The sequence below is a fragment of the Schistocerca americana genome, chromosome 4 (genome assembly GCF_021461395.2).
Source record: "Schistocerca americana isolate TAMUIC-IGC-003095 chromosome 4, iqSchAmer2.1, whole genome shotgun sequence".
NCBI classification, from domain to species: domain Eukaryota; kingdom Metazoa; phylum Arthropoda; class Insecta; order Orthoptera; family Acrididae; genus Schistocerca; species Schistocerca americana.
The window spans coordinates 452,433,689-452,456,999 of record NC_060122.1 but is presented as its reverse complement, the minus strand read 5'-3'; the positions used below and the strand labels follow the sequence as shown (position 1 = coordinate 452,456,999).

The 23,311-nt window shown below is 43.7% G+C and overlaps 1 protein-coding gene across 1 annotated transcript in view; it reads left to right on the top strand.

Moving 5' to 3' along the window:
* Positions 1-13,839, top strand: part of LOC124612525 (UNC93-like protein) — a 228,439-nt gene extending 214,600 nt beyond the window's left edge. The window contains exon 7 of the mRNA XM_047140788.1: positions 11,527-13,839. Coding sequence (XP_046996744.1) covers positions 11,527-11,864 — 338 coding nt within the window. The 3' untranslated portion in view covers positions 11,865-13,839. The remainder of the gene's footprint in view (positions 1-11,526) is intronic.
* Positions 13,840-23,311: the final 9,472 nt, after the last annotated feature.

The window sequence follows — 23,311 nt, the reverse complement described above, 5'->3', positions numbered from 1 at the left end:
CACGCACTATGATGTTTGTGGAGAACGAAAATCTCCTACCAACATGGATTCCTTAAGCATTGATGTTGCACAACACAGCTTGCTCTGTTCGTCCATGAGATTCAGAGCGCCGTAGACGAAAACGCTCAGGTGTGACAGTGGCTCAATTTTGAACCGCATGGGAACGTGAGGGAAGTCATATTCGTCGTTAGAGTTGTCGTGGACCACGTCTGACCACAACAAGAAAGGATCACCGTATTATGCACCAAGCTCGTCATAACACCTTCACATCTGCCCCTGCCATCCGAGAACAAGTAATGGACTCCCTGAAACATTCTGTTATCCCGCACCATTGGTCGGAGAGTTGGGCCAGCCGGACTAGGGAATTACCAACCTATTGTTAGGCTGCTGTCAATGCCGCAACACAAAAGGCTGGACTTAGAGTGGTAAAGTGACTGGAAAGCATAAAATGCTGATGAATTGCGACACACTGCATTCATCGACCAATCGCAGTTCTGCATTTCCCCGGATAAACGTCGTTGGCAATTACGGTGGCGATATGGAGAGGAGTCCCGTTCTTCCAATGTTTTGGAGAGGCGCAGCGCTGTTAGTCCTGGCTTCCTGCTGTATGGACCCATCGGGTATGACTTCATGTCCCGGCTCGTAGTGCTTGAGGAAACCCTGACCATACAACGTACTTCACGGACTGTATGCTCGAGCTTTACCTCTAATTTGACAGTACCGTGGTGCCATTTTTCAACAGGACAATACCAGTCCACTCACGCCACGTGTCTGTATGAACTGTTTGCGTGATACTGAGGTACTCCCTTGGCCAACAATAACACCAGATCCGCACCTGATAGAACATGTGTGGGACCTGCTCGGATGTAAACTCCTTTTCAGGGCCAGTGTCCAGGATATTAAACACCAGTGACAACTGTTGTTGGTCGAATTGCCTCAGGAGCGGATACAACGGCTTCATGACACCCCTCAAAACCATATCAGTGATTACATCCAGGCCAGAGTTGGTGCCACGGCATACTGATAAGTTGCTCATATTACCAAGTTCTTGGTAAATTTTTCTCGAGTTTGCAGTCATTGAAATTACATCACACACCCTCGAAACCGTGAGGTTCTATTTCGTGTTCTCCTCCCTTTCTGGGTGCCTGCCTTCTTGTCAGGCAGTATATTATAGTAGACGTACTCTGTCGCGTCTGAGGCGAGCTGAGCCGATTGCGCTGCGGTGCAGGGCTGTGTACGGCGAGCCGTCGACCCCGCACCGCCCGGGGCGACGCCATCCAGCGCGGCGCGCCTGTGTCAGCCAGCCAGGGGTCGTCTTTTTTAACGGTGCGTTTCTTGCGGAACCGGTTTCTAAAATGGCGTCCGCGGTCGGCTTTGCTCGTTTTTGCCGATACACAATGGTACCATTATACCGGCTTTTGCATGAGCCATTCAAGGAGTCTGCTCGTTGGAGTCACGCATGAATATCACAGCATCCAATACACGCCAACAAGCAGGAACACGTCCCGCTTAATAGAAATAAACCACACGCTCTAGTGATGGGAGAGAGGGGGGTGGGCGCAGACAGTTTGCAGAATCAGACGTAATACTATCTTTCGCTTCGTGGTTAATCACGTTTATTTTCGTAGCAATAAAACAGCGAGATCGTAGAAAAATGGTAACATGAAAAAAGGAAATACCGCTGCTAAAAACTAACAAATACACACTATCAAAGAAATTAATCTGAACAAATGCCTATGAGTGCTGACAGCTTTTTTCTTTGCATAACACTGTTCGTAAAACGCGATTTGCATTTGGAAGTGACCGTGTTGAAATCCGTCTGCACCCTTACTATGGTATGGTTACGGAGATTTTTCTATGTCCCTTTAGGCGAATCCGGTAAGAGCTGGAACAGAGATTTCACAAAGCAGTAATTCAACTGTTCTTATACCACGTCTCCTTGTTTTTGTTGTTTCGATCTCACTGTTTCTACGTACTTCATACGTACAAATCTTCTCCTTCATGTACATTTTTTAGTCTCTGTTGCTCCTTCCTTCCACACTAATCACGTACTGAGTCCTTAGCACACTACAGTCAAATTTTCTTCAGCTCCCTTGCTTCCACGGATGAACCCAAAAAACTGAAATCAACCACTTAATCACCTCATTCTGTGACAATATACAGCTGTCACACTAGAACAACATTCCTCCAAATTCTTAAAGTGTTGGAAACATTTCTTTCCAGCACAGGGAAACTGAGGTATACATCGACAAGCCAAAACATTGTGACCACTGCCCACCGCGACGCTGGATGCCGCGTGTTGGCGTTACGGGCACGTGACGCGATAACAAAAGTTTGTAATCGGAGCGCGGGATCACCCTAGCGAAGATATGGGCTGCAAATCGGGAAATCCGAAGAGATGAGCGACTTTGATAAATGGCAGATTATTATTACGCAGCCTGTTAACGAGTATTTCGAAAACGGCGAAGATGTTCGAATGTTCACGTGCTACTGTCGTGAGCGTCTACGGAAAGAGGTATAAGGACAGAGAAACTACCACTAGGTGCTAAATGGTTGGACCTCCAAAGCTCCTTACAGAACGTGGGGCTCGGAGGCTTGTCTGCTCTGTAAAGTAGGATAGATGGTGATCTGTGGCATTTCTGCCGAAAGAACACTATGCTGCTGCACGCACAAATGTTTCGGAGCTCACCGTTCGTCGTACAATGCTGAACATGGAGCTCCGCAGCTTACCACACTTACGTGTTTGTGTGTGGACACAGAGGCATTGTCAATTATGACTGCAGTGGGCACCGGATCATCCGGATTCGACCGTCGATCAGTGGCAACGTGTCCGCTCTTCGGATGAACCACATTTTTGCTACAGTAGGTCGATGGTCGTCTCCACAAATGCCGTCATCGAGGTGAACGGCGGCTCGAGACGTGCTTCGCGCCAAGGACGCAGGCTGGTGCGAGCAGTATTAAGATATGACAGACATTCTGCTGCTGTTGCATGGGACCTGTGGTAGTAATCGAAGACAAACTGACAGCTGCGAACCACCTGCATCCCTTCATGCTTGATATCTCCCCCGGTGGCGATGTCATCTTCCCGTGCGGAGTGGCCCCGCGGTTAGAGGCGCCATGCCACGGATTGCGCAGCCCCTCCCGCCGGAGGTTCGAGTCCTTCCTCGGGCATGAACGTGTGTGTTGTTAGTAGCATAAGTTAGTTTAAATTAGTTTAAGTAATGTGTAAGTCTAGGGACCGATGACGTCAGCAGTTTGGTCCCTTAGGAATTCACGCACATTTGAATATTTGGTTTCATCTTTCAGCAGCGTAATTGTCCATATCTCGGAGCCAGAACCGTGCTACAGTGGTTTGGGGAGCATTATAGTGAACTCATGTTGATGTCTCGGCGGTCAGATTCGCCTGACGTAAATCCTATGGCACCCATCTGGGTCGCTGCCGGGCCCCATCACCGTGTACGCAAATCAGTGGCCCATAATTTACGCGAATTACACGACCTGTGTGCAGATGTCTACTGTACAAACCTCCTCAAACGTACCACCAAACTGTCGGATCCCTGATACGCAGAATCAGTTGTGCATTCGTTCCGTAGACGGACAAACAAGCTATTAAGCAGGTAGTCATAATGTTTTGGCTCATCAGTGTATGTATGTATGTATGTATGTATGTATGTATACGGACAAACAAGCTATTAAGCAGGTGGTCATAATGTTTTGGCTCATCAGTGTATGTATGTATGTATGTATGTGGCAGGGGTAAAACACAGGGAGCGAAAGGCTATTTAAAATTTGTACAGAAACCAGATGGCAGTTATAAGAGTCGAGGGGCATGAAAGGGGAGCAGTGGTTGGGAAGGGAGCGAGACAGGGTTGTAGTCTATCCCCGATTTTATTCAATCTGTATATTGAGCAAGCAGTAAAGGAAACAAAAGAAAATTTCGGAGTAGGAATTAAAATCCATGGAGAAGAAATAAAAACTTTGAGGTCCGCCGATGATATTGTAATCCTGTCACAGACAGCAAAGGACCTGGAAGAGCAGCTGAACGGAATGGACAGTGTCTTGAAAGGAGGGTATAAGATGAACATCAACAAAAGCAAAACGAGGCTAATGGAATGTAGTCGAATTAAGTCGGATGATGCTGCGGGAATTAGATTAGGAAATGAGACGCTTAAAGTAGTAAAGGAGTTTTGCTATTTGGGGAGCAAAATAACTGATGATGGTCGAAGTAGAGAGAATATAAAATGTAGACTGGCAATGGCAAAGAAAGCGTTTCTGAAGAAGAGAAATTTGTTAACATCGAGTATAGATTTAAGTGTCAGGAAGTCGCTTCTGAAAGTATTTGTACGGAGTTCAGCCATGTATGGAAGTGAAACCTGGGCGATAAATAGTTTAGACAAGAAGAGAATAGAAGCTTTTGAAATGTGGTGCTACAGAAGAATACGGAAGATTGGATGGGTAGATCACATAACTAATGAGGAGGTATTGAATAGAATTGGAGAGAAGAGAAATTTGTGGCACAACTTGACTAGAAGAAGGGATCGGTTGCTAGGGCATATTCTAAGGCATCAAGGAATCACCAATTCAGTACTGGAGGGCAGCGTGGAGGGTAAAAATCGTAGAGGGACACCAAGAGATGAATACACTAAACAGATTCAGAAGGATGTAGGTTGCAGTAGGTACTGGGAGATGAAGAAGCTTGCACAGGATAGAGTAGCATGGAGAGCTGCATCAAACCACTCTCTGGACTGAAGACCACAACAACAACATGAATGTATGTATCTGTTCGTCCGTTATTAGATATTTTTCGGTAAAAATAGTTTTTAAGAAACAATTTGGTCTGTAAAACAATACAACATTTTGTGCAATGTTAGACTGACTAGCTTTAATGTATGCAAGTATAAATAATGGAACTCCAGTACCATTTCGCTTCACTAGCTGCAGCAATATACGGAGCTCTACTAGCCGGAATCCACCCAGATGGTTCTATATTTGGGAAAAAACAGAAGTTATGTCATCGATTTATCATAAGTATCTACTTTTGGCGCGATTAGTTTCACGTAGCTTTATCTTTACTCTCATGCATCATGCTGTCAAAGTATTAAGTTTCAAACAGATTATCTCGATAACAGCTGTCGCCTTTGTTCACTTAATTAAGTATTACTGGGAATTAGCTCGATATAACAACTTTGGATTCGTTCTCATACAAATCGTAAGCACCAGAAGATTGCAGCGTACAGTGAAATCTTTTAGGTCTTCTGCATCTACGTACATACTCAGCAAGCCACTGTAAAGTCCATGGTAACGAGTACATCGTACCAATATTATCGATTTTCTTTCCTAATCCATTCGCGTATACAACGAGGGAGAATCACTTTGTGTGTACCAGTATGTACCCTAATCTGCGCGAGATATACTATGATGAAAGTACATTCGTCTCACAGTCACATGCGCATATGATTCTCTAAATATATCCATCAAGGTCTCGTGAGAAGTACGCCTTTTTTTCTTCCGAAGATCTCATTTAAGTTCCCTTATATCTCCTTACATTTCCACTACATCGATCTGTAACGATCCGAGCAGCGCGTCTCTCGAATTCGTTCGCTATCTGTTGTCATGCCTGCTTGATAAGGACTCCGAACACTGAAACAGTACTCTAGAATAGATGGCACTAGTGTCTTGTACGCGATATCCTTTACAAATACATCGCATTCTCCCACACCCTTCCCAATAAACCTGTCTCCTCCATTCGCCTTCCCTAGAGCTGATTTTAAGTGATCGTCGTATTTCATATTACTTATTGTTATTACGCCTAAAAACATATACGACTTGACGTGCTCAAGATGTTCAACACTAATTCTGTAATCAGATGCTAGCGTGTTCTTTCTCTTTGTACATTCACCTACATTTAAAGAGAGTTGCCACTCAATACAATAAATGAAAACTTTGCCCAAATCTTTCTGCAACCCCTTACGCTTGTCCGACAGTGATTCTTACCCTAAGCAATAGCAGCACCAAAGAACAATCTCAAAGTGGTCCTGATCCTATCTGATAACTTGTATTACGTTCCTTGGGGCACAAATCACATCACATTCGTTTCTGTAGAACATTCGCCCATCCATTGGATTAACACAGCGTATAGCGCGTCTCATCACTCCAAGTCACACGTTTCCAGCCACCCACCGTCCTGTGGCTTAGCTTCTTAACAATACCGAGCGTCGCTTAACATTAACTGCAGAAATGTGTGGCTTACGCGGAGCTGCTCCACGATTGTAGCCCATTATTTTTAACTCTCCACGAGTAGTAATTCTGCTAGATGGTCTGGCAGCACTTTGGATCTCTCGAGTCATTCCTTCTGCTGCTTTCATACCACTTTTTGCAAGCACCTGCTCGACGGTCCATGTCCGTCTGACCGGTCTTGGATTAGCTCTGAGTTGTTCCTTCACGCTTGCACTTCTCATTCACATCACCAACAGTCGATTTGAAGAACTGGAATTTCCCTGAAGGATTTATTAGTCAGGCGAAATCCAATGAGTTGTCCTCGCCTGACCGATCCATTCTGCTGTTACTGTTTCTGTACTACCAACAGAATCCTCCCCTTTCTTTTATACCGGCTGTTCCGCCTCTCTTGACAGCTAGCGGTCAATTCTGCATTACACAGGGGTGTCCGGGTACTTTGGATAAGATAGTGTATCTAACAACAAGATGAAAAAAAACATTTGTATGGTTACATGTGGCGAATTTACAGCATTGTCCATAAGAAAAACTAATTATCTCTATTAAGATATTCCTTAGAGGAACAGAAGGAGTCGTTAACAGGAAACATTTTTAATCTTGATTAGACAACAGTTCTGCTATCTCTCCATGGGTAGGTTGTCGGAAAGTTTTATGCCTGTATATTTCACCCACATCGGCGCCAAACTAAGATTCATTAAAGAGTAAAGTAGATAATTTTTCCTTGACATCTACATACACTACTGGCCATTGAAATTGCTACCCCACGAAGATGACTTGCTACAGACGTGAAATTTAACCGACAGGAAGAAGATGCTGTGATATGCAAATGATTAGCTTTTCAGAGCATTCACACAAGGTTGGCGCCGGTGGCGACACCTACAACGGGCTGACATGAGGAAAGTTTCCAACCGATTTCTCATACACAAAAAGCAGTTGACCGGCCTGGTGAAACGTTGTTGTGATGCCTCGTATAAGGAGGAGAAACGCGTACCATCACGTTTTCGACTTTGATAAAGGTCGGATTGTAGCCGATCGCGATGGTGGTTTATCGTATAGAGACATTGCTGCACGCGTTGGTCGAGATCCAATGACTGTTAGCAGAATATAGAATCGGTGGGTTCAGGAGGGTAATACGGAACGCCGTGCAGGATCCCAACGGCCACGTATCACTAGCAGTCGAGATGACAGGCATCTTATCCGCATGGCTGTAACGGATCGTGCAGCCACGTCTCGATCCCTGAGTCAACAGATGGGGACGTTTGCAACACAACAACCATCTGAACGAACAGTTCGACGACGTTTGCAGCAGCATGGACTATCAGCTCGGAGACCATGGCTGCGGTTACCTTTGACGCTGCATCACAGACAGGAGCGCCTGCGATGGTGTACTCAGCGACGAAGCTGGTTGCACGAATGGCAAAACGTCATTTTTTCGGATGAATCCAGGTTATGTTTACAGCATCATGATGGTCGCATCCGTGTTTGGCGACATCGCGGTGAACGCACATTGGAAGCGTGTATTCGTCATCGCCATACTGGCGTATCACCCGGTGTGATAGTGCCATTGGTTACACGTCTCGGTCACCTCTTGTTCGCATTGACGGCACTTTGAACAGTGGACGTTACATTTCAGATGTGTTACGACCCGTGGCTCTACCCTTCATTCGATACTTGCGAAACCCTTCATTTCAGCAGGATAATGCACGACCGCATGTTTCGGGTGCTGTACGGACCTTTCTGGATACAGAAAATGTTCGACTGCTGCCCTGGCCAGCACATTCTCCAGATCTCTCACCAATTGAAAATGTCTGGTCAATGGTGGCCGAGCCACTGGCTCGTCACAATACGCCAGTCACTACTCTTGATGAACTGTGGTATCGTGTTGAAGCTGCATGGGCAGCTGTACCTGTACACGCCATCCAAGCTCTGTTTGACTCAATGCCCAGGCGTATCAAGGCCGTTATTACGGCCAGAGGTGGTTGTTCTGGGTACTGATTTCTCAGGATCTCTACACCCAAACTGCGTGAAAATGTAATCACGTGTCAGTTCTAGTATATTTTAATTCCAGTAGTGTAATTACTCTGCAGTTCACAATCAAGTTGCTGGCAGAGGGTTCATAGAACCATCTTCAAGCTATTTCTCTACCGTTCCACCCTCGAGCAGCACGCAGGAGAAACGAACCCTTAAATCTTTCTCTGTACCTTTTCCACGTGTCCTGTTCGAGAGTGGAACGGCAGAGAAATAGCCTGAATGTGGTTCGTTGAATCCTCTGCCAGGCACTTGATTGTGAATCGCACAGTAGGCATATAGATGTAGATGGAGAAGGAAAAATTATCTACGTTACTCTTTAATGAAATTCACTTTGGCACAGAAGCGGCTGAACTCTTGTGAATATCTGGGCTACTCTCAATCTAAGATTGATTGCTGGTAAAAGATTTCGTTAGTGGACAAATGTGCTATGAGGCTGTGGTTAATATTACCAGCTGCTTAGAGATGCCTGGAAGATGTACGTGCGTACCCCACATACAATGACGTAACAAAAGTCTTGAGATACTTCCTACACCGTGTCGGACCTCCTTCTGCACGGAGTAGCGCAGCAACTGGTCGTGACATTGACTCGACAAGTCGTTGGGAAGTCCCCTGCAGAAATATTGTGCCGTTCTGCCCCCATAGGTGTCCATTACTGCGAAAGAGTTGCCGGTGCAGGATTTTGTGCACGTACTGACCTCTCTATTATGTTCCACAAATGTTCGATGGCATTCATGTCGGGCGATCTGGATGCCCAAATCATTCTCTCGAACTGTCCAGGATGTTCTTCAAAACTATTGTGAACAACTGTTGCCCGGCAACACGACACAGTGTCATCCGTAAAAATTCCATCATTGTTTGGGGACATGGCTTCAAAAGGGTCTACAAATAGCCGAACATAGCCAGAGGACCCAGTCCATGCCTCGGGCATGGATGTGTGTGATGTCCTTAGGTTAGTTAGGTTTAACTAGTTCTAAGTCTAGGGGACTAAAAAAATGGTTCAAATGGCTCTGAGCACTATGGGACTTAACATCTGAGGTCATCAGTCCCCTAGAACTTAGAACTACTTAAACCTAAGTAATCTAAGGACATCACACACATCCATGCCCGAGGCAGGATCCGAACCTGCGACCGTAACGGTCGCGCGGTTCCAGACTGAAGCGCCTAGAACCGCTCGGCCACGCTAGGAGACTGATGACCTCAGATGTTAAGTCCCATAGTGCTTAGAGCCATTTGAGCCATTTGCACTATATGCCGCTGCCCTCGGTCGTTAAGTCAAGGTCGTCGGCCACTGTGTTGTCCGTTCTCCGTGGTGAGAGGCAATGCCTGGAATCTGGTATTCTCGGCGCACTCTTGGCACTGTGGATCTCGGAATGTTTAATTTCCTAACGATTTCCGAAATGGAATGTTCCATGCGTCTAGCTCCAACAAGCCATTCCGTATTCAAAGTCTTTTAATTCCCTTCGCCCCACCATAATCACGTCAAAAACCTTTTCACATGAACCAGCTGAGTATAAATGACAGCTCCGCCAACGCTCTGCCCTTTTGTACCTGTATACGCTAGACTACCGCCATCTGTATACAGGGTGTTACAAAAAGGTACGGCCAAACTTTCAGGAAACATTTCTCACACACAAATAAAGAAAAGATGTTATGTGGACATGTGTCCGGAAACGCTTAATTTCCATGTTAGACCTCATTTTAGGTTCGTCAGTATGTACTATACTTCCTCGATTCACCGCCAGTTGGCCCAATTGAAGGAAGGTAATGTTGACTTTAGTGCTAGTGTTGACATGCGACTCATTGCTCTACAGTACTAGCATCAAGCACATCAGTAAGTAGCATCAACAGGTTAGTGTTCATCACGAACGTGGTCTTGCAGTCAGTGCAATGCTTACAAATGCGGAGTTGGCAGATGCCCATTTGATGTATGGATTAGCACGGGGCAATAGCCGTGGCGCGGTACGTTTGTATCGAGGCAGATTTCCAGAACGAAGGTGTCCCGACAGGAAGACGTTCGAAGCAATTGATCGGCGTCTTAGGGAGCACGGAACATTCCAGCCTATGACTCGCGACTGGGGAAGACCTAGAACGACGAGGACACCTGCAATGGACGAGTCAATTCTTCGTGCAGTTGATGATAACCCTAATGTCAGCGTCAGGGAAGTTGCTGCTGTACAAGGTAACGTTGACCACGTCACTGTATGGAGAGTGCTACGGCAGAACCAGTTGTTTCCGTACCATGTACAGTGTGTGCAGGCACTATCAGCAGCTGATTGGCCTCCACTTCTGCGAATGGTTCTTCCAACAATGTGTCAATCCTCATTTCAGTGCAAATGTTCTCTTTACGGATGAGGCTTCATTCCAACGTGATAAAATTGTAAATTTTCACAATCAACAAGTGTGGGCTGACGAGAATCCGCACGCAATTGTGCAATCACGTCATCAACACAGATTTTCTGCGAACGTTTGGGCAGGCATTGTTGGTGATGTCTTGATTGGGCCCCATATTCTTCCACCTACGCTCAATGGAGCACGTTATCATGATTTCATACGGGATACTCTACCTGAGCTGCTAGAACATGTGCCTTTACAAGTACGACACAACATGTGGTTCATGCACGATGGAGCTCCTGCACATTTCAGTCGAAGTGTTCGTACGCTTCTTCACAACAGATTCGGTGACCGATGGATTGGTAGAGGCGGACCAATTCCATGGCCTCCACGCTATCCTGACCTCAACCCTCTTGACTCTCATTTATGGGGGCATTTGAAATCTCTTGTCTACGCAACCCCGGTACCAAATGTAGAGACTCTTCGTGCTCGTATTGTGAACGGCTGTGATACAATACGCCATTCTCCAGGGCTGCATCAGCGCATCTGGGATTCCATGCGACGGAGGGTGGGTGCATGTATCCTCGCTAACGGAGGACATTTTGAACATTTCCTGTAACAAAGTGTTTGAAGTCATGCTGGTACGTTCTGTTGCTGTGTGTTTCCATTCCATGATTAATGTGATTTGAAGAGAAGTAATAAAATGAGCTCTAACATGGAAAGCAAGCGTTTCCGGACACATGTCCGCATAACATATTTTCTTTCTTTGTGTGTGAGGAATGTTTCCTGAAAGTTTGGCAGTACCTTTTTGTTACACCGTGTATGCATGTCGCTGTCTCATGACTTTAGTCGCCACAGTGTATGTATTACTGCGGCTATTGCGACTGATGAATCGTGGACACCGGGAGTGACAAGAGTGTGCTGTTGCAGGTATCTACGGAACGCTGTTCCGGCGCAACAAGGAGGCGGCGTTCAGCAACTACCGGCTGTGGGAGTCTGCCGGCTTCGTCGTGGCGTACGCCTACAGCACGCAGCTGTGCGCGCGCATGAAGCTGTACGTGATGCTGGCAGTGCTGCTGGTCGGCGTCGCCGGCTACGTCGTCGTCGAGATTCTGCACAAGCGGAAGGTGAAGCGCCAGAAGATGCTGGCCGAGGACCCCAAGGCGGCGGCCGCCGCTGCCGCGGAGCTGGCCCGCAACAACCAGGTCGAGGAGACGGACGACGAGAAAGACGACCTCGACGACGACATCATCGTGACGCACCTGTAGTTCGCCCCGCTGCGCCGTCCGGCCGCTGCCCGCCGGCTCACCGCCACTGTCCGGGGCGACGCTGACGTCACGGACCGGCGTGCGCGCGCAGCATCCGCGCTCGGCAGCCGGCCGGACCGAGAACCTCCAGTCGCGGTGCTTGTGTACGGGACACTTCTGAAGTTGAGACGCTGTGGCACCCGCCCTTTGTGATACTGGGACCGCACAGGTGGCCCTCCGAACGTGCACGGCAGCTGCCTGCGTGGAGCGAGAGACTTTAGAGCGGCGGTGCAGTCTCGTTGTGTGCTTTTCCGCTACAGTCCAGAGGCGCTCTGCCTCGCCAAAACTGTACGCCGGAAAGAGAAAATGCGGTTCAGAAAATACTTTGGAAGTCCTTTCGTGAACGTCATTTCCCTATTTTCCTATAAAGTGTTGTTACTCCAGACAGGTTGTGTAAGAGTGTTGGCTGTTGATGTGCTGATTATGCGTTAAACAAACATTATAAAATATTTATTACGCAAACAAATGCCTGCACCATTATAGATATACTTTAAGCAGGACCTTTTTTGTTTAGTTCTCGTACTTTTCGCGTATTTATTATGCACAAAAAAAACACGGATGTAGTTTTACAGTGGCGACGCTGCTTCAGAATCAGGTTGAAGCTCATTAAAAAGGCTTAATCATTTGCTAGGAAATGGGGTAACAGCAGCAGTATTTGGAAGCGGTGAAGGGAAGTAAGAAAAATGTATACTATTCTTCTTTCTCCATTAGAATGCTTGGACTAGTCACAGAAGAGTGAAGTGTGTGTGTGTGTGTGTGTGTGTGTGTGTGTGTGTGTGTGTGTGTGCGTGCATCCGTTGATAATGTCCGTCACTGTTTTTGCGTCGTGTGCGCCTGTTGTTGAACATTACGCAACTGCGCAAAAGATAGGCTGCTACGGGGTCGAATGATGTCCCGGATCGTCCCAGGGTTACACAACAGCCTTCAGGATTGCAGCGAAGGACACTGCGGGAATGAGGCTAGTCCCTCGAGCCTGCATTCCCAGGCGCACGTCGGACCCACAATAAAGATTGTTGTGCCGTCAGTAAGGAAGACGTGGGAAGCGTTCCCACAGCGGCAAAAGGGCGGACAGTACAGCACTCACCTCGCTCCTGTGCGCCGTGGCTGGTCCCGAGCGGCCATTCGTGGCATTGTTCCTGCCACTATAACGAAAGCGCTCCCCGGGACGGGACGTCGGCGGTTATCTGGATTGTTTGCTCTACGTGCAGCTGCGGTGGAGTGACGATCGCTGGTGTGTCTGACTCGCACGAAGGAGTGTTTCATTTCTGAAAGTACAAATTCTAATTAGTACATTTTCTTACTTACACAGAATAATGTCTCTCCAGTCTAAAAGCCTCAGAGTTAAATGACGATTGCGCTGTTGGCAAAACAGAATTCAATAACAGTACGCTGCCGATCAGAAACAAGTTCTCAGTACGGAAATGTAAGGAAATCCGCGATTTACTCAGAAGCAGACCGCCAGAGGAAATGCAGTGAATGGTGGCTAAGGCAAGCAAGTGGGGAAAATGTAGTCGAGACAGAAGAAAAACTACAATGTATTCATGGTCCTCTTTGCAGTCTAGCAACGGACGTAGCGATTGCTGTACTTAATACTTATTTTATCATATCAAGCTGTTTTTATGAGGAATAAAGAGCCTTCCACATTTGTTATGTACTTCAAAAGAAACTATGTTTCTGTTTACTACATGAGGATATGCAAAGTATTTACTGTATTGTTGGCAGCAGTGTGAGGCTGTTTGTCGAGATTAGTTGTCCGCCCTATTGCGAGGCATTTCGGTGGCTGCTAAGCGTGTGATTCTCAGCCGGGCACCGAACTGCCTTCCGACTGGGCGACCACCTGATTGGTGCTTTATTACTATTATTATTACTATGCTAATACTATTAGCTGAAATAGTTCCACTCAAATTTTAAAAATATATGTTTTTTTGAAACGTTATGTCTTTTCTTTTTTATTCCTCTACCTTTACACCTGTTTCCTTGTGCATGGTCAAAAAATTAAGTGGACACCTCTTCCAGTATCGCAAAACGCAGCTAATATGCAGTTCACAGTCTACTGTTAGACATTAGGCAAGCAAGTGCGCTTGAGTGATAATCTCTCAACTTAATTAGTATCCGATTCGAACATCCTTGAACCTAGCCACTGCGTCGTTTACTGAGTTACATTCCAATTAAATATGTTACGATTTAGTTAGGTTAAAACCTGAGACATTTAATATTATTTAAATTATGTAACTAACGCAGGTAATTAATCTATGGTCGTATATAACGCGATTCTCTATTCACTTAGTTGCATTCACTTATTTCTCGCCGATACTCGCAAAAAAAAGAAGTGGGAATTACGCTAGCCTTAACGTGTACGTAGATTGTGAACTGCATTTCTACAAAAAAAAAGTCTAATTTCGGTTCAGTTCAACAGAACATACCTCAGAAGTGGACAGATATAGACACGAAGTGTGAAACGGATGACTTAAGTACTACAGCATTCTCTGTACACTGAATGAAATGATAAGTGTTTCAGATTTTCTACCAAACTTATGTCAGATAAAAAGGTTATAAACAGAAATATGTTGTTGAAGCCTTGTTCGTGATTAAAATGAGTCAGTGACACAGACATCCGTGATAAAACGCCATATTTTCTTGGAAACAAACGCACTTCCAACATTAAAAATTTTGAAGCGAACAGTGTTTACCGAGATAAAATATATTTCAGGCCGCCGACATTATCATTTTCATTCGCCCACCGGATGAGACCATATCACTGTCATAAAAAGATAACAAAAACAGCAGGTAAGATATGTAGCCCTACTGGATATGCGTATTATGTCACACATCCCCTACAAGAGAAAGAATCCAAAAATTACGTCGAAACTACATACTTATTTCATAATGCACAAGATTCTTACATAAACTGCCTACACAGAGCTGAAATGCTACTCGATCCACAGATGGGAGATTATCAAAATACAGAGGTGGCTGTATTATTAGAATAAAGTAAGACTTTCATCATTTAATGACGTAATTGTAAGTTACTTAAAGAAATGATTAAGATTTGTGTTTCATCACTTTGTATACCAGCCTTTAAACTGAACGAGGGATTGATTTGCCTTGGCATCTCATTTATTAAAGTTTGCTATGTATTTACTAGGTCAGCGTCCTAAAAGCAGATTCGATGGACCTTTGAAATGATCTCATTCCGTGTTGTTGTTTTGGTAGTTCTCAACTTTTTCTTGAAAGTATTTAGTGTATTATCAACTGGATTAATTTCTGGGCTATTTCCAAGCCAAACAAGTATCTCTATGCTCTTCTGGTTAAAAATAAAACCCGAAACTTTATTTACCTATGGGGAAAGTGTGCGGTCCTGGATAATAAATTCAGTCATCTCCCCCACACCACTGGTGCATTTGCAGTATTAACTTTGTTTTCGGTACTTTTAAGTACTGGGCTTATTTCATTGCTCTTCCAACAATGTACGTCTCACCATAACCTATCTGCAGCACAACCGCCGTATGTTTTCTCATTGTATTCAGTCGACCACTAACGCGCCTCCCTCCACTTGTCTTACGTATTGGTTGGTCCCTTTTCCAAGTGAGAAGACAGTTTCATTGCTGCAGCACATCTGATGACAGAAAGAAAGCACTCACTAATAATGGCAATTAACAATGTTGCAGTAGCAGTGACTTTAATGTGGGAACTCTTACAGGTAAATTAGCAGGTTTTAGCTTACAAACATTTCCTTCCTCATGTAAATACTTGTATGTTTTTGATTTACTGAGTACCAGATTCTTAAGTTTTCTCAGTGTTCTAGTTCTAGGAGTTGAAATTCTTCTCCGTCGACATTTGCCTGAAAGCCCCGGAGCATTTGACCATAATTTTCAGATTTTTAATTCTGTTTATTGATGATTGTCAAATATTTAATTTACAGGCTATTGCTTGTTGCATGTAAGCCTTTTCAGCTATTATAGTCCTCATAATGACTATTTACCTTGGAAAAATGTCATACTTCTTTCCTGTAACCTCAAAATATTTCAGTCACAATGTTATGGAACACTACCGAGTGCTCAGGAGAAAGAAATATATAGAATACTTCGAAATAACTTTTGCCTGAAATGTATTCACAAACTCAATTAATAAACAGGAGTAAAAGACAACAGAAACACCAAAACAGTGAATAATAGGCAGTAGACACTTGACGGGCAAACTCAGCCGAATAAGATTTGCTTTCAACGATTTAACTGCTTAACGTTTATTCAGCCATCTTTGGCACCATTTATCTTAAATAAAAATTTATTCTTAATAATTTGTCCACGGCAATCAAATGCTGAGCAAACCATCAATCTGAAAACCTAACAAAGAAAGAGCTTGTTGTAATTTTCGTTGACCAACAAAGCCTGTGATCTGGTAGGTAGCTGATCCTTGATACATATCGTAAAAGAACTGGGGCTAGTCAATAAGATTACAAACATCTGGAAGAGTAACCTGGTTAACACCAAATAAAAGGTTCAATTTCTAAAAGAATCTCAGATTTCTTCGACATCAAAGTCGCAGTCGGACTATTGGATGGGTTGTAGCCTGTATACTTCAACTGTGGTAACAGAACAGCAGCAGACAACATATAAAATTCGTCAAAGGTAAAGTAGTCAAAACTGACTCTATTTCTCTATTTAAGAGTATTCGAAATTAAATTGGATACAGACTACCTAGCACTTACAGGTATTTGTTGAAACTCCATTCAAATCAAATGAACAGCAAACTGGAACTAACAAAGAGTTAAAATTTGTCTCAAAAGTTTCAATTGAAAACAAAATATACGTCAACATTGAGGGCAGTCAGATTGAGTTAAAAAGGAATCAAACAATCGAAAACTTTGAACACATAGGGAGAGACTGGAGAAAATCTCGCAAAAGATTTAGAGGGTCTTCTCAGAATTCATAAAGCAAGAAGCTCAGAAATAATGATGAGGTACGGAACAAGATAAGAAAGATAAATGTTATCATTAGGGCAAATGACATTCTTCAGCCACGTAGTAACACAACTGACAGCAGGGTGAGAAAAAAATTACGCCTTACACAAAACTGGGAGCTCAAAGGTAAATCTAATGCTGAAAAGTTATTGGAGATTAAAGATTAAGAGGAATATTAGAAAAGAATATGCAAAAGATAAAATAATTTTTAATCAGAAAGTCAAGAATTGGTAAGTATCTGAAGATAAAGTCCAGCCTACCAGTGGAGAATCACGGACAGACGAAAAATAGCTCATGTCAAGAGAACGGACACCATGCGGACAAAGATATGCAAACACGATTAGAAATAGAAGAAAACTTACTCCAAATAGGTTATAACGTTTCTTTTAAGAGAACAATTTGTTTAATAGGCAGACGTGCTACAGCAACACAGATAACATTCCACTCAACAGAAATTCAGTAGATTCATTTCCTTTATTAGCAATGACTTCACACACACACAGTATTCATACCTTCTCCTTATTGCTATTCACGACGGCGGTGGTGATGGTGATGATGACGACGATGATGATGATGATATGATGATGATAATAATGATGATAGAAATTTTCTCGGACGAAGGCACGACCATTACCGTCCAAGTAGAATAAACAGCAGCTCATATCAAGTAAATTATCCATTAGAAACACAACTCGAAATAATAAGTAACGAAGGATAACATTGAAAACACCAGCGCGGGATTAGCCGAGCGGTCTCAGGCGCTGCAGTCATGGGCTGTGCGGCTGGTCCCGGCGGAGGTTCGAGTCCTCCCTCGGGCATGGGTGTGTGTGTTTGTCCTTAGGATAATTTAGGTTAAGTAGTGTGTAAACTTAGGGACTGATGACCTTAGCAGTTAAGTCCCATCAGATTTCACGCACATCTGAACATTTTTGAAAACATCAAATACATAAAAAAAAAAAATTTCCGTAATATGAAGGTAGATTTAAAGTGAATTTCCGAACGACTTGCTTCTTAAATATTAACCTTATGTACACATTACACTGAGGTGACAAAAACCAAGGGATAGCGATATGCACATAAACAGACGGCGGTAGTATCGCGTACACAAGATCTAGAAGGGCAGTGCATAGGAGGAAGTGTCGTTTATACTCAGGTTACTCATGTGTACTTGGAGCTAGATGCATAAGAGATACCAATTTGAAAATTCTTAGGGAACTCAGTGTTCCGATATCCTGTACCAAATTTCAGTGGTTACTTCTCACCACGGACAACGCAGTGGCCGACGGTTTCACTTAACGACCGAGAGCAGTGGCGTTTGCTTACGGTTGTCAGTGCTAACAGACAAGCAACACTTCGTGAAATAACCGCAGAAATTAATGTGGGACGCAGGACAAACCTATCCGTTACGAGAGTGCGGCGATAGTTGTCATTAATGGCCTATGGCTGTAGACGGCCGACGACATCGCCTGCAGCGCCTCTCCTGGGCTCCTGACCATATCGATTGGACCCTACACTACTGGAAAACCGTGGCCCGGTCAGATAAGTCCCGATATCAGTTGGTAAGAGCTGATGGTAGGGTTCGAGTGTGGCGCAAACCCCACGAACCAATAAACCCAAGTTGTCAACAAGGCACTGTACAAGCTGGTGCTTGCTCCATAATGGTGTGGGCTAGGTTTACATCGAATGGACTGGGTCCTCTCATCCAGTGGAACCGATCATTGGCTGGAAATGGTTATGTTCGGCTACTTGCAGGCCATTTTCAGCCATTCGTGGATTTCATGTTCCAGGTCAACGATGAAATTACAATGATGCTGTCATTTACCATCTTATAAAGTCACCATATGATCAAAACAACTTGCAAGAAGATTTAGACAATATATATATGTATCGTGCGAAAAGCGACAATTGACTCTAAATAATGAAAAGTGTGAATTCATCAACATGAGTACAAAAGAAATTGGCTAAATTTCGGTTAGAGGATAAATCACACAAATCTAAAAGCTATAAATTCAACTAAATACTTGGGAATTACAGTTATTAAAACTTAAGTTGGAACGATCACATAGTTAACGTTGTGGGTAAAGCAAACCAATGACTACGATTTATTGGCAGAACACGCAACAGGTGTAGTAAAGAGACTGCCTACACTACGCTGTACGTTCTCTTCTGCAGTATTGATGTGCGGTGTGGTATCCCCATCCGACAGGATTGACGGAGGACGCAGAAAAAGTTCAAAGAAGGGCATCTCGTTTTGTACTATCGCGAAATAGGGGAGAGAGAGCTACGGCTATGATACGTGAATGGGGATGGCAATCATTAAAACAAAGATGTTTTCACTACGGCAGTATCTCCTAATGAAGTTTCAGTTACCAACATTTTCCCAAGAGTGTGAAAATATTTTGTTGGCGCCCACCTTCATAGAGAGGAATGATCATCGTAACAAAATAAGAGAAATCAGAGCTCGCACAGAAAGATTTAAGTGATAGTTTTCTTCGTGCGCTGTTCGAGAGTGGAACGATAGAAAAATAGCTTGAAGATGGTTCGATGATCCCTCTGCCAAGCACTCAGTTATGAATTGCGGAGCAATCATGTAGATATATATGCGCCATGTCACCAGGCCACAATTGTGAGCTGTTAGTTTCAGGAAGATTTTTGACAATTGGAGAGAATGATTTGGCCATCGAGATCGCCCGACATGAATCACATCGGGCATTTATGTACCATAATGGAGAGGTGAGTTCGTGCACTAAATTCTGCACCGGCAACACTTTTGCACTTATGGGCGGCTATAGAGGCAGCATGGCTCAATATTTCTGCAGGGAACATCGAACGAGTTGTTGAGTCCATGCCCCGTCGAGTTGCTGCATTACGCCGGGAAAAAGAAGACCCGACACGATATTAGGAGGTATTCCACGACTTTCGTCACTTCGATGTAAATGCACCTTAGTAGTACTGTGGATAACAACTGGAAGACAGATGAAAATTTAAAAGCCATTGACACTTAGTGTTCCGTCACTCAAAGTAGATATTAAGCCACGTGCCAAACGATGAATTTGGGTCTCGTGAGCATACTGGATGATTTCCTTGGACATGTGTCATTCAAGCCGTGCGCCACAAGCAGCGCACGCTGGTGGGTCCTCTCGTTGGAAAATCAATCTATGCCTCACAGGCAGTACAGTTCTCTCCATAGAGAACACAGCCTGGCACAGCTATTGAAAATTGTCAACATAATTACTTACATTGACAATTTTTTTACAACATGTACCGAAACACAGAAAAGACAAACAAAATGCGGTGGGCCCTCTAACGTCTAAAACTACAGAACACACACGATAACTAATATAAATATATCTGTCAACCGAAATTATTATACGCGTTCACTTCGAGTCATCTCCCAGGATACTACAGAGCATTTTGAGGAAAGATTAGTTGGTGCATACCTGCAAATACGTGACAAATGATCTGATTATCCAAATTAAACGAGTCATCACTCTGCAGTGTAAGTGAATCAGGTAATACACACAATACTCATTAGAGCTAGAGTAAGTATTTGTACGAATCGATGTCAGGTCGAGCACGCCTCATTTTTTGTTTTCTACCTGGGGTGATACAAGCCTGTGTGCTGTAGTGGTCAGCACTGCTGCCTGCTGACGTGGAGGTCCAGGGTTCGATTTTTATTTCAGACATATCAGGTTTTGCTGAGATAGAACAGCCTGGAACAGTTTTGCACTGACAAGTAGCCATTAGAGTGCACTTAGTGTACCAGTTTCACTAACTGCCAAACTGAATCGACAGAAGGCGGATGACTCCGAGCCACTAGTGTTTTGTGCAGTCATTGCCGACGTTACAAATCTGATACTAACAACATCAGAATTGTAGGACTGTAGTCATCACTACGGTAGGTATCGAATGTTCCGTTGCACAGATCTCCAGACCTCTAGGCTGAACCTCTGGTGCAGTCCTAGCTAGGGGAAATTTTGTGGCTAAAAGAGCATTTTATAGAAATTTTCGAACGGAAAACCTATAACGCAGCATTCGAGGTTTATTATTTAATTCTATAAAATTTTACTACATAATTTATTATTTAATGAACCGACAAGATTTGAGAAAATGAAAAGAATTTTCGTTTGGCACTTCCGCTTTTAAATTCCATTCTTTTTATGGTGGTCAGTTTGTTCCAGTAAACCGGCATTCACCCGGTATTCTTTAAAAGAACCGTACTCCCATGTGTAGCTTAAAGCAGTTAAATACTTTGGACGCTAAATTATTCGGAAATACCAACAACAATTAAGTTATAAACAATAAGTTATGAAACTCTTTGCTAAATCTATCAATAGTATCTCTTATTCAATTATAATGACACCATTGTTTATTTTTTAATTCAGTAATCATAGTACGAATCATACGAGAACTACCTACCAATACAGTTCTTTATGGGTGTAAACACTTATACAACCGATACTGAGAACTACAATACTCACATTTTTCTGAGAAACTAGTTTTTCTCCCGAACTATGTGTAGTAGTACACTGCAGAGCCTAAGAACCTGGTACATCGTGTATAGGTCATCCGCGAGCACACAGCAGTGCCGCAACACGACGTGGCATGGGCTCGCCTAATGTCTGATGTAGTGTTGGAGGGCAATGTCACCATGAATTCTGCAGGGCTGTCCATAAATCCGTAAGAGAACGAGAGGGTGGAGATCTCTTCTGAACAGCACGTTACAAGGCATCCCAGATATGCTCAATAATGATCATGTCTTGGGAGTTTGGTGGCCAGTGACAGTGGTTAAACTCAGAAGAGTGTTCCTGGAGCCACTCAGTAGCAATTCTGGACGTCTGGCGTGTCGCATTGTCTTACTGGAATTGCGCAAGTCCGTCGAAATGCACAATGGACATGAATGATTGCAGATGATCAGACAGGATGCTTACGTACATGTCACCTGTCAGAGTCGTATCTAGACGTATCAGGGGTCCCATATCACTCCAACTGCCCATGCTTCACACCATTACAGAGCCTGAACAGTCCCCTGCTGACATGCGCGGTCGATGGGTTCGTGAGGTTGTCTCTATACCCGCACACATCCATCCGCTCGATACAATTTGAAACGAGACTCGTCCGACCCGGAAACATGTTTCCCGCCATCAACAGTCCAATTTCAGTGTTGTCGGGCCCAGGCGAAACGTAAGGCTTTGTGACAAACAGTCATCAAGTGTACACGAGTGGGCCTTCAGCTCCGAAAGCCCATATCAATGATGTTTCGTTGAATAATTCGCATGCTGACAGTTGTTGACGACCCAACATTGAAATCTGCAGCGAACTGCCGAAGGGTCACTTCTATCAGGTTGAACGATTCTCTTCAGTTGTCGTTGGATCCGTTCTTGCAGGATCTTTTTCCGACCGCAGCAATGTCGGAGATCTGATGTTTTACCGGATTCCTGACATTCACGGTACGCTCGTTAAATGGTCGTACGGGAAAATCCCCACTTCATCGCTACCTTCTAGATGCTGTGTCCCCTCGTTCGTTTATAACACCACGTTCAAACTCACTTAAATCTTGATAACCTGCATTGTAGCAGCAGTAACCGGTATAAAAACTGTGCCAGACAATTGTCTTATACAGGGATTGCCGATCGCAGCGCAGTATTCTGCCTTTTTACACATCTCTGTATTTGAATACGCATGCCTATATCAGTTTCTTTGGCGCTTCAGTGTATGATTTAACTTTTTAGGTACCTTCAGTACTATATGTTGATATTGTCTACGAAATTGGTAGCGAAAAAAAATAGCAAGAAAGAAAAAATAAATTGAAACGTCATGATTGATGTCGAAGGTTTACCACATTCAGTAAGAGATAAATTCTATTTTTTCATTATTTTGTGGGGCTGTAATCGAGAAAAGTCTAGAAAGATTAGGAATTGTGTTTAAAATTTGTTGGAAATCGGTGAGTGCTGTAATTATCAAACGCTGGATGAGTATAATCCGGCTAATCTGCGCGCCATGAGTTACACAGCCTCAAGACATTTAGATCGACATAGACTAACTTTAATAACGTTAAGATCATGCCTCATAATCCGTAAATTCAGAAAACATTTTAAATTCCGTCAATAATTACATGAAACACTGAAAATCCTTTTTTTTTTTTTTTTTTTTTTTTTTTTTTTTTTTTTTTTTTTTTTTTTTTTCCCTGGAAGCTATTAGGTAGGCAACCTGTAACTGGAGCTGTGTGACCGTTTTAGTTGTTTATTAATATAGATTTTATGGTCGTCCTTAATTATAGATTACTACAAAAAGATATAAAATTGTCATTACAGTGATAGCTCTACTTTCTTTTTTCATTGTCATTCGCTCACAATATAGGGTACAACCGCCATGCTAATTCTCGGTATTGCACAACTATGACAGGTACAGCCGTCATAATGTTGCAATATGGATACTGAGAAATTGT